We start from the raw sequence: 12,918 nt of genomic DNA, 5'->3' as shown, positions 1-12,918 counted from the left end.
GCCTCCCGGGTTCACACCATTCTCCTGCCTCAGCCTCCCAAGTAGCTGGGACTACAGGCACCCACCACCACGGCCGGCTAATTTTTTTGTATTTTTAGTAGAGACGGAGTTTCACCGTGTTAGCCAGGATGGTCTCGATCTCCTGACTTCGTGATCCACCCGCCTCGGCCTCCCAAAGTGCTGGGATTACAGGCGTGAGCCACTGCACCCGGCCTTTTTCTTCAATTTTTATTTTAAGTTTGGGGGTTACATGTGCAGGATGTGCAGGTTTGTTACATAGGTAAACGTGTGCCATGCTGGTTTGATGTACAGGCCATCTCATCACCTAGGTGTAGGCCCAGCATCCATTAGCTATTCTTCCTGATGCTCTCCTTTCCCCAACACCCTGGCTCCAACAGGCCCCAGTGTGTGTTGTTCCCCATAATGTGTCCATGGATCCACCAGTTTTAAATGTACAGTTGGATGAATTTTAATAATTTTATACAGTTGTGTAATCACCACCACAATTAAGTCACGGTGCAGTTTCATATATCTAAAAAGTTTTCTTGTGTCCATTTATACCCTTCCAAGACCCCATTAATTTGCTTTTTGTCACTGCAGTCTTTTGTATTTGATTTCTACTTAGCATAATATTTTTGAGATTTATCCATCTTGTTGGGTCTATCAGGATTTGCTCCTTTTAATTGCACAGTTTGTTTATCCATTCATCAGTTGATGGACATTTGAATTGTTTCCAGTTTGGGGCTACTATGAATCATGCTGCTATGAACTTTTGAGTGTGGGTATTTCTGGATGTATATTTTCACTTCTTTTGGGTATATATCTAGAAGTGGAATTTTTGGGTTGTATGTTAACTGTATGCTTAATTTCATAACATATACAACCTCCTCCCATACTGTTTTGCAAGTGGTTATACCCACTTCGGATTCTCACCAGCTATTTCTGTAAGAGATCTATTGATCCACATCCTTTCCATCACTTGGTATTGTCAGTCTTTTTAATATTAGCCATTTGAATGGGTGTGTAGTGATGTATCATTGTGGTTCTAATTCACATTTTTTCTTTATTTTTTGAGACGGAGTCTCGCTCTGTTGCCCAGGCTGGAGTGCAGTGGCGTGATCTCGGCTCACTGCAAAACTCCACCTTCCGGGTTCACGCCATTCTCCTGCCTCAGCCTACCGAGTAGCTGGGACTACAGGCACCTGCCATGACGCCTGGCTAATTTTTTTGTATTTTTAGTAGAGACGGGGTTTCACCGTGTTGGCCAGGATGGTCTGGATCTCCTGACCTCGTGATCCACCCGCCTCGGCTTCCCAAAGTGCTGGGATTACAGTCATGAGCCACTGTGCCTGGCTAATTTACATTTTTTCATATGACTAATGATGTTGAGTATCTTTTCATGTACTTATTGGCCATTCGTATACTTACTTTTGTGAAATGTCTGTTCAAACATTTTGTCTATTTTTAATTGGCTTATTTGTCTTTTTCTTACTGAGTGATAGGAAATGTTTATACATTCTGGATACATGTTAGATATATGTATTGCAAATTTTTCTCCCTGTATCTTATGAAGAATAGAAGTTTTGAATTTTATGAAATCTAATTTATTAAATGTTTTCCTTTTAATGAATTATGCTTTTTGTGTCCTAAGAAATCTCAGCCTACCACAAGGTCCCAAGTTTTTCTCTTGTGTCTTCTAGAAACTTGATAGTTTTAGTTTGTACATTTGGGTCTATCTATGAAACATTTTGAGTTAATTTTTGTGCCTGGCATGAGATAAGGGTAGAGGTTTTTCCATTTTTTTTTTTTTTTTTTTGAGACGGAGTCTTGCTCTGTCGCCCAGGCTAGAGTGCAGCGGCCTGATCTTGGCTCACTGCAGACTCTGCCTCCCGGGTTCAAGTGATTCTCCTGCCTCAGCCTCCCAAGTAGCTGGGATTACAGATGCCCACCACCGCGCCTGGCTAATTTTTGTATTTTTTAGTAGAGACGGGGTTTCACCATCTTGGCCAGGCTGGTCTCGAACTCCTGACCTCATGATCCACCCGCCTCGGCCTCCCAAAGTGCTGGGATTACAGGCATGAGTCACCGCGCCCGGCCTGGGTAGAGGCTTATATTCTTTCCCAAATGGATATCCAGTTGTTCTAGCATTATTTGTTTAAAAAACAGTCCTGGTTTGTTTGTTTGCTTTTCTTCTGTTTTCTCTCTGTACTTGTATTTTACTGAGCTAAGGGTCCATTGTCTGTATCTGGTAACAATCATGAGGATCTAAATTATAAGTGGAAATACTACTGTTGCTTCAGAAATGGAGCCTAGGTTGTAAGGAATATCAGTAATTTTATGTGGCTATGGCATTTGGTAATGTTTTGTGGGTGTGTAAACTAAGGATACCACAAGAAGAACCAATACATGTTAATCCATTTATCCTCACCTATCTTTGAAGACCTCCAAAAATATTGACTGTAATTTAGCTCAGAAACTATCAAACCTAGCCTCATCAGAATCAATTAATTTGTCTTAAATTGTGCCTTAAATTATCCTTTATGTTTATTGTAGAGATAATGACTGCATATGGTTTCTAAGAAATTGAACAGTATAGAAGAGAAAGTTTCCTGTTTATTTACTAGTTTCCAGTCGAGAGGTAACTTGTAAAATTATTTTGAATTTTGAGTTTTTCTGATGATTAACATCATTACTCTAAAAATGTGTTTATACTTCCAGCTCCTGCTTTATCATTTTTAGACAATATTTGTTGACTACTAAGAAAAATGAAGGATTTAACATATGCTACCTCTTTAACCTATTTCTGACGTCCTCCAAATTTTATTATATTGTTATAATTTTCAGAACACCTTAGTGGTTGCCTTTATAACTTTAAGTAATATACTTAAATCTCTATTTCTGGATCCATTAATTACATACAATGTTTATTGGCACTCATTTCAGAGACACTTGCCTACCCTCTTTCTCCCTCCACTGCTTCCGACTTCTGCCAGTTATAACATTTCTTGTACGTTATTAAGCTCATAGTAACTACCGCCTGTGTTCAAATCTCTGTTGCAACACTTGTTATCTATGTAATCTTGGGTAAATTACTGAACGTCTCTGTGCCATCACTTTCCTCAATTGTCAAATGGAGATGATAACATCTTCATAGGGTTGCTGTAAGACAAAATTTTACTGAAATCGAAATAAACATTTCAAAGCACTTAAAATTATATTTGGCATGCAGAAAGTGCTTTTTAAGTGTTAAATGTAAAAATAAAATGACAAAATTAAAAACAAAAAACTTCCGTTTTACAACTTTAATGAAATCTTCAGTTTGCTGTATCTCTGGCTTGATTCAAAAAATCAAACCAATGGGCAAAAGAGATAAACATTTCACCAAGGAGGATATACAGATGGCAAATAGGCACATGGAAATACGTTCAACGTCATTAAATATTAGGGAGACTTAAATTAAAAACACTATGTATCTATCAGAAGGACTAAAATTAGTACAATAACATGCTTTGGAAGACGTGGTGAAACTGGATCACTCATACATTGCTGGTAGAAATGTAAAATGATACAGCCACTTTAGGAGAAAGTTTCTTTTGGAGGAAAGTGGGTGTGGATATAAGAAGGAAACATAAGGGATTCTTGTGGTGATGGAATTGTTCTGTATTTTGACTGTACCTTGACTGTACCAACGTCAATATCTTGGTTGTGATATTGTGTTATAATTTTACAAAGTGCCATCAGTGAGGGAAATGGGGTAAAGGGTACACTGGATCCTCTGGCTCTCTCTGTGTTGTTTCTTACAACTACATGTGAATCTAAAATTACCTTAAAATTAAAAGTTTACAGCTAGGCATGATGGCACATGCCTATAATCCTAGCACTTTGGGAGGCTGAGGCCGGTGGACTGCTTGAGCCCAGGAGTTTGAGACCAGCCTGGCCACCATGGCAAAACCCCATCTCTACGAAAAAAATACATAAAATTCGCTGGGCATGGTGGCACGTGCCTGTAGTCCCAGCTACGGAGACGGTGCTGAGGTGGGAGAATGACCTGAGACCGGGAAGTTGAGGCTGTAGTGAGCCATGATTGCACCACTGCACTGCAGCCTGGGTAATGGGAGGCTGTCTCAAAATGAGACCCTGTCTCAAAAAAAAAAAAAAAAAAAAAAAAAAAAAAAAAAAAAAAAAAAATTACAAGCTCAATTTAAATCTGCGTTTCCAATAGTAAATTCCGTGTAAATAATATTCACAGCAAGACCAAGGTGTGTGATTGGACCCAGAGAGAAAATAATGTAGTCATATGGCACCAAAGAAGGGCTGCTTGAAGGAGAATGTTTCAAGTGTCAAAATCAAATGGATTATCTTTTCTTACACTCCTTCAATGGCTCAGGATGATGCCACGTTTTAGTATGCTTCTTATTAGAACCAAGATCATAGGACAGCTTTTTGTTTTCTTTAGAGTTCCTAATTGTATTTGTTTTATTGACAACCGAAACCACATATAAATAACTTCTGGTTTCTTATATGGGTTGATTATGGAATTTCTGTCCATCTTGAGTATTTTTCACTGACCTCCCTGACTTCCCGTTCTAATTATGACCTATTGCTTTCTTGGTCAGCTTAGTAGTTGTCATCTTGAACTTTCTATTATGTGTATCTCTGTGATGCTTTAAAACACAGATTCCCAGGCCTCACCACAGATCTATTCAATTAGCTGGGGTATGGGTGTTTCTGAAAAGCTCCCTCCAGTGACTTTGCTGATTAGTCACATTTGGGACCCCATATAGCTAGTCCTTAGAGTCCTATAGCTGTTATTAATAATAATAATAATAGTAATAATATATACTGTTTATTGAGGATTTACTATATAACAGGCATTATTTTAGGTGTGAGTTCATGCTCTCATTTACTCTTTCCTACAAACCTATGAAGTAGGTACTATTATTATCCTTATTTTAGAGAAAACTGAGTATCAGAGAAGTTAAATCACACCACTTTCAAGCTCCAGAGCCAGAATTGGAACACAGTTTTGTCTCATAATATAATCTTCAATTTTAACCAACGAACTATGTTCATTTTAAAGTAGGTAGGTGTGGTGACACTTACGTGTAATCTCAGCTACTCAGGAGGCTGAGGCAGAAGGATGGCTTGAGCGGAGGAGTTCTGGGTTGTAGTGCCCTATGACGATAGGGTGTCTGCACTAGGTTCAGCATCAATATGATGACCTCCTGAGAACAAGGGACTACCAGGTTGCCCAAGGAGGGGTGATCTAGCCCAGGAACGGAGAAGGTCAAAACTCCTGTGTTTATCAGTAGTGGGATGGTGTGTGTGTGTGAATAGCCGCTGCACTCCAGCCTGGGCAACATAGTTAGACCCCATCTCTAAAAATTAAAATTATAGGATAAAATAAAATAAAAACTCAGTAGCTCCATGGAAAACATCTAGAAGTCAAAGAGCTTAGTATTGGGGCACAGGTAAAAGAAGAGTAAAAGGAGAGTATGTATTGTCAACAAATTTTATAGCTAAAACCTGACATTTTTTAATTAGTTAATTAAGCAATGTCATTTTTGTAAGATACCAGAGATTTGAAAAACGGGCCATGGATTAAGTGGAAAGCCTTGGGGATTTCTTTTGAACTCTGAATATTTTGGATGTCATAGAAACAATTTATAAATAAACTTCCCATTGTTGAACTAGAGTCTTAATATTTACAAATAACATATGCTCTTACTGTTCTGATATGGACTGATCCCCAAGATCCATCAGGTTAAAAAGAAATAGCATACGCTACCATTTATATTAAAAAGAGGAGGCATGCATATTTGCATTTGGTGATGAAGACATAAGAATCTCTGAAAAGATACACAAGAAGAAAACAAAACAAAACCAAAAAAACCCATGCCCTAGGAATGGGCACAAAAATAATGTTTGAAATCTAAATCTAAATTGTTAATAAAATGTGCAAAACTACTACACACACATATAATGGAATAGTGAATTTTGTGTTACATTAGATCACTGTACGCTTTCATACTGTATTGGTTGGTTTTCTTGTGTAATTTAAAAACCAAACCAACTCTGCTAATTAAGCTCTCCCTGGCCAAGAGCTCACTTGGATCTCTGACAGTTCCTAGTTAAAGCCTAGTTTGTGGTTTTTGACAACAAACCAAGACCCTGTTGTTTGCTTCAAGAAAGCTGGCTGGTTTTAGTTTCTGGCATTATTCTGGGGGGTACCCTCATCCCAACAAGTCACTAATTGTCTTGACCATGACTTATAATTGTGCCAGATTTTTCTTGGTTGCTTTCTGTTTGAGTCAGGTAGTAAGAGTAGTGATGAAATTATTATTAATTTGGTTTTGATTTATGACAGATTATCTTGGAAACAGGAATAGGTGGTATACAGAGATGATTACATAAGGACAAAATCAACTAAATCAAATTAGTTGAACTAATATATGTGTTTTTGGCATATATTTTAATTCTTCCACTTATTGCTTCTTAATTAGTCCAGAACTCCAAAGATAAAAATACTATCGGCAAGTGACTTTTAATAAGATGAAATGTTAAAAATGTATTACTTCTGATAATGGTATTAAATGTCAATAGTATTTAGTTATTTTTTTTTTTTACAATTTTACTTATTTATTTTGGCATGTTTAAGAATAGGAAAAGAGGCTGAGTCAGAGACCTTCTGTACTTTTATTATTAAATCTACCTCATCTCACTTTTTGTATCTCCCTACCAGAAAAGAAATGGCCTAAGAATTTCTACCTGCTTAGTATGATACTTTAAGACATCTCCTAACACTTTGATTTCACTGACATATTACCCAAAGCAACTAGTTTCCATCACCTTTACCCTCTTATGAATCCCCAAACTAAGCTTAAAAGGAAATCACAAGACTTGTAAAAAATAATAATAATAATAATAATAGAACTATTTCTTCCTTCCCCTATATGCTCTACTGGTGTCACTTAACTAAAACTCCTCAGTCTGCGACCTTGGGAAACCTAGAGGCTAAATAGGAGTAGAGTATTGAAGGTCATCCCCTCGACCAAGACCCAAAAAGAAGAGCATATATTCATCCTAACAGGTATGTGTTTTCATAATTATGGCAGATGGTGATTGAAGCAAAGGCAATTCAAAAAGGGGGGGGGCACGTGAAAGCAATAATTTTGAATGTTTGACATTTGTTTTGAAACTACCTTACTACCCTGTACCCTTTACCATCTGTCTGTTATCCCTCCCAACACCCACCTCTGTCTTCCCACAGGGCTCCATTGTGTGCAGTTCCTGTTTCTCAGGGGCGGAGCTGTGGGAGGCAGCCATGGGTGCCATAATAGGCACCTGCGGCCAGCACAATGGGCTGTGGGTGCTTGTGGGAGAGACAGATTGATGTATTGTGCATGGGGGAGGAGGGCTGTCACTTGAATCCATGTGAACCCAGGCTTTAGGGGCAAGGGAGATTGACAGCTTTTGTAGGTTGCATTTCTTTTTCAAAGCTTGGCTTTAATAGACAGTAAGTTTGGGGCCCCAGGCTTTCACTCCCATAATTCTAACAGGGCAATCACGAGCATTCAGCATTTCTTTTTACCCCCCTTGTTACGCATTAAATGATTTCAGTAAAGGAATGTGCAGCATTAATTAGAATTTGTTAGCAGATACCAAGGGGAAAAGTTTCTTCACAACAACTATAGGAGGTGTCATTTGTACAAAGACTTTTTTGTTTTCTTTCCCCATTACATTATCACTGCAATATGTAAGGTAGTGATTCTTTTCATTTAAATTAAGTGGAAAGCTACTAAATCTTGTTTTATTCTCCAAAAAGAATAAGGTCCTTAACACTTATCTTTTAACTTCTTTCATTTCCTAAGGTTGGTGTTTACTTTTGCTTTCAGTCTGACCCATTTACTGGTCTATGTGGTTGTGTATCCAGTTTTGTGTACCATTTAGCTCTTACAATTACAAGCAACCCACTACTGATAGATAAGGATTGTTTCCAGGTGAAAATAGCTAGCAATAATACTGGAAATCATGGATACTGGAGCCCATTTTGGTAATGTATACTGAGAAATGGTAAAAATTAGACTGCTATAGATTTGTGTCCTAACTTATTTTCTAACAGTATTTTTCCCTACTTGATATTTAACCTTACCCATGACATCAAACTTATGGAAGAATGAGGCAGTGGCAAAGGAACATTTTTTTCCCACAGAAAACTTGCTCCTAAACCATGTCAGTTTTTTTTTTTAAACATCAAAAGTTCTCCCTCACACACATACACAGATAGCATCATTTCCTTAGAGCAAGTACAAAAATGGTCTTTTTGTTTAGTATCTGTTTCCTATTATTTTAAAAATAATCTGGACACTTTAGAATTATATAGGAAGAAAGCTAATGTCAGATAGGGCATCTTATAAACACACTCTTTGGCATCCTGGGAACTAATAAAACATTACTAAAATTTCTGGTGTGATTTTTTTTCTAACATCTCTCTTATGTAAAATCATTTTCTCAATAGAAGGAGTTGGAGGCTAATTGAATTAGAATTTCTCCACTCAATTGTTTTATTTAAATGTGTTAAGGACAACAGTGAAAAATATTGTCTACCATTATTTCTCAGAAAGACCATATTCTCACACAGTTGTCTGGCCCTGTCTATAATAATAATTTGGTGCAATGGTTTAAAAAGTAGTGGGGTGATAATAATTAGGGTGTGCGACACAGAAATTTCAATGTGGGGTTCAACATTTCACCATGCAGGGCATGAAAATTGCCGACCAGGGCTAGTCAGCTCTAAGTACTAATTAACTAATTAATCAGGTGCTGAAACCAACTGAATGGAGGATACCAGCCAGACAACTCAAGCCCAAGCAGAGGTTTGTGCTCTTTAAAAGACAGAGCAGTCTTTCTTCTTGGTTTTTAACCCAGTCAAAAATGAGAAGATGAAAATAGGATATGCTGTCCTATCATCAGTCATTTTGGTCTAAACTTTTTACTTAGAGAAAATAAAACAAAAGTATGTGCCTGTGATAATAGCTGTGATACACCATATGTAGGGCAACCCTCAGAGCGCTGCAAACCTGCCTACTCCTTGGGCATGAAGTATTAACATTTCAGGTCTGGTGAGGGGTGGGGGAAGGTAGGATCTGCCTTCTTGGTTTCTTCCACAATGTATTTTCTGAACCTAAAAGAATGAGAAACGTATCTCTCCTCTTAGGCTGGTCTTAGGTCTTTTGCCTCATCCTCCGTTTATGTAAATGAGAAGAGTCCAATTACACATATGGAAAAAGGGTTTAATGAATCGTGAAAAAGCCCGGTTTGCAGCGAAAGAGCACAATTCACTTTTCTCCTTCTCTTCTAAATTTAACTTAGAAACATGTATTTCTTTTAAGGGAGATGATAAAACTTAATATTTTATTTTATGTACTAATTTTCATTTTGGGGAATTATTAGACATATTTTGCTAGAAGAGTTAGCTTTATTTATGTCTGTAAGGCTTTCTGGGTACTTAGCAATTTTTCCACACAAAAACTGAACAATTCTAACTTTTTTCTCTAAATCTTAAAATTGATTACGTTAGTTCCTCCAACTTTTGATGTTATTTTTAGTTCAGTTATTTTTTTTTCTTTTAACACAGTTTGCTCTGGAATTGTCTGCACTGAAAAAAGATTGCATTATTACAAGGAATTTGTTATTGAACCCAAGGAAATGACGTTAGTGTTCCATACCGTTTTAGCTTAATTTTGGTATTATTATGATGTTTTAACCAGCTAGAATTTTTAGGGTGTTGGAAATTAGGTAATTTTTTTTCCTTTCTTTCCTAAAAGGCACTGAACTTTATATTAGAACAGAAAATCTCGTGTTTGGGCATTCATTTTGTTTTCCTTTTTTCTTTCCCCTTACTTCTTCATCTTGGAATTTTCAATAGTTGAGAGTAGTCCACACAGAATCCACTCTCCACCCCATTTTTCTTAATGACAAAAACCTTTGCAAGAATGAAGGGGGGATCAATACCATTTCTGACCGTTACTCTTAGAATTTGGTAAGTATGAAACTAACCCCGAAGTAGTGCTTTGCAGGGACAGTGGGAAAGTTCTCAATCAGGACTGGAGCACTTTCCGGAGACCTTGTTTAACAACTTCATTGGACACTTGGGGAAACTGAGGCCCAAGAAGAAGCAGCAGGCACTTTCCCTGTGATTTTTTTTTCTTCTACAAAATACTACTTTCGTCCACGGAAAACACTTTTCTCGGGCATCTAGTGTGGGGAGGACATTGCTGGGGTCCAGACTGCCTGCCTACCCACGAGGGCCGTGCTCTTTCCACTTTTATTCCCCCGGCCTCCCCGGATCGGCGCCCTGGATGTGATCGACACCATGAAGTTGCCCCATAATCCTCTCTGGCAACATAGGATGTAAAATTTGATCAGCTCATTGGATGAAGCCGACAAGTCCCAAAAATGTGTGAAAAGGGGGCTAAGAGGTAGGCAGGCGCCGCGTTGAGGCAGCGCTCCTGCCAGCCCCCCTCCGAGTTACCGGTGCTGCAGCCGCAGCGCAAGCGGGGGCTGGGACCGAGCTGTGGGGCCGCAGCAGCGGCGGCGACCGAGGCGGCAGCGGCGGGGAGGCCGCAGCGCCATGGGGGGGCCGTAGGAGCGGACCGCGGGGCCGGAAGGGGGCATCGCGGCGGCGCCGGCGGCTGTGGGGTTATCTCCGCGGCCGCGAAGGCAGCATCCGCGCCGTTGCCGGTGGCTGAGCCGGCGGACGGGGCGGGGCGGGGCGTGCACCAGGGCCGCGGGCGACTAGCGCTGTAGCAGTTGGCCTCAGGGCCCCGCCGCCCGCGCGCCGGCCAGCCCGCCCGCCCGCAGGGCGGCGCACGCGAAGGAGGCGGTGGCCGCTGAAGGAGGCGGGGAGCTCGGAGCAGGAGGTGAGGAGGTGGAGGACCAAGAGTAGGCGGCGGCGGCGGAGCAGGAGGCGGTGGTGGAGGTGCGCGGCCTGAAGAGGAGGATGGAGGAGCAGCAGAAGGAGGGCGAGGCCGAGGTCGCGGAGCATTGGTTTTCCAAGTGGGAGCGCCAGTGCCTGGCTGAGGCCGAGCAGGAGGAGCAGCTGCCCCCCGAGCTGCAGGAGGAGGCGGCTGCAGAGTTGGCGGGGCTCAAGAGCGAGAAGCAGAAGCTGTGGCACCTCTTCCAGATCTCGGCCACCGCCGTTGCTCAGCTTTACAAGGATTCTGGGTGCCAACAGCAAGGACTTTCCATGTGGGACCCCTTCCAGAATGCGGCCATGGCCGTGACCAGCCTCTACAAAGAGAGCGGGGATGCCCACCAACGAAGTTTTCACTTGGGGGTCCAGGTTGGCCACCAGCGTCGCATCAAAGATGTGCTGGAGTGGGTGAAAAAGGGCCGGAGCACCATTCGTCGCGAAGACTTGATTAGCTTCCTGTGTGGCAAAGTGCCCCCCACTCCTCCTCCACCTCGCACTCCTAGGACACCCCCGAAGCCACCCACTGGGGCTCCCAGCCAGGCTGTGGCAACTGAGTCCAGCTCATCGGTGGACGTCGACCTGCAGCCCTTACAGGAGGCGACCGCCCTGCATGGCCTCAGTGGCGCTATGGCCGGCATCAGCATGCGATCAGGCGACTCGCCTCAAGACAGCGGTGTCGCCAGCAGTGGGCGCCGAAAAAGTGGCTTCTTGGAGGACGACTTGAATCCCTTCGACTCAGAGGAACTGGCCCTCCATCTGGACAGTGGGGGGATCCGCAAGCGCACCTCGGCCCAATGCGGTGATGGCACCACAGACTCACCAATCCAAAAGCGCAACCGAATGGTCTAAGCTGCCTCGTTGGTTGCCTGCTGCCATATTGCTTGAGCGTGAACTCAACCTTCGACACGCTTGTCTAAAGGTTACTGGAGACCGTTTTTCTTCCCTTCTCTAAGTTAAACAAAGATTTCTAACAATTCTGCCATGAAGAAACTTTAAAAGTATTCCAGAAGAGGCTTCATATGACTCTGACTTTCCAAAAAATATAATCCTATCAGAGAACAAATATGTAGTAGTTAGCAGGATCATTTAAAGCAAACTTACCTGGTCAAGGCAGGAGTCTGATTTATCTTGTTCACAGTTATATTCCTCAGCACCTAGCACAGTTCCAGGTGCTCAATAAATGTTCATTGAATGAATAAATGTGACCTTATTTATTCTTAAAGGGAAGTCATAGCAGGTGTTTACTTAGTTATAGAATACTTTTTTCGTTGGTAATTGTTGACTTTAATGGTCTTTGCCAATTCAGTTGCATTGTATCAAAATGTAAAACTTGACATCTTTGTGAAATCTGGAATCTTCCATTTTTACCTCACTATACCATGCACCTAATTTCTAGAAAGAAACTGCAAGTAATACATATTAGGCTGTGATTTTTAATTTTGAAAAATTGTTGATTTTGGTGATTATGTGATGCTGCAAACAGTTGCTGTGGTGGTTACGCAGATATTACTTGATATTGAGTCAATTCAGTGCTCTTTTGGGGAAAACTAAACCATCAACTTGAGACCCTGATAAAATAAGATGGTGGCCCAGTGGTGCTCTTTTTCCTTAGGAATGTAAAAAGTTCCTTTTTCTGAGGTTACATCTTTTTTATGATCTCTGTTTTGAAGTGGAAGAACAAGTAGTCAGAATGAACTTGTGTTTTTCTTTTTTCTTTTTTTTGAGACGGAGCCTTGCACTGTTGCCCAGGCTGGAGTGCAATGGTGTGATCTTGGCTCACTGCAACCTCCGCCTCCCAGGTTCAAGGGATTCTCCTGCCTCAGCCTCCTGAGTAGCTGGGATTACAGGTGCCTGCCACCACGCCCAGCTAATTTTTTGTATTTTTAGTAGAGACGGGGTTTCACTATGTTGGCCAGGCTGGTCTCGAACTCCTGACCTTGTGA

General features: G+C 41.1%; 1 protein-coding gene across 1 annotated transcript; it reads left to right on the top strand.

Annotated features, from left to right (window-relative positions):
• Nucleotides 1-10,938: 10,938 nt before the first annotated feature.
• Nucleotides 10,939-12,169, top strand: LOC111536239 (UPF0472 protein C16orf72). Its single transcript, XM_023202547.1, has one exon. It carries the CDS (start codon nt 11,003-11,005, stop codon nt 11,822-11,824), a length of 822 nt encoding a protein of 273 aa, XP_023058315.1. The 5' UTR covers nt 10,939-11,002; the 3' UTR covers nt 11,825-12,169.
• The last annotated feature ends 749 nt before the right edge of the window (nt 12,170-12,918 follow it).

This window comes from Piliocolobus tephrosceles, chromosome 12, assembly GCF_002776525.5.
Source record: "Piliocolobus tephrosceles isolate RC106 chromosome 12, ASM277652v3, whole genome shotgun sequence".
NCBI lineage: Eukaryota > Metazoa > Chordata > Mammalia > Primates > Cercopithecidae > Piliocolobus > Piliocolobus tephrosceles.
This window is presented reverse-complemented; position numbering and strand designations above follow the sequence as displayed.

Coding starts and splice junctions, on each gene's coding strand:
- LOC111536239 (XM_023202547.1), top strand. CDS start 11,003: ATGGAGGAGCAGCAGAAGGAGGGCGAGGCCGAGGTCGCGGAGCATTGG.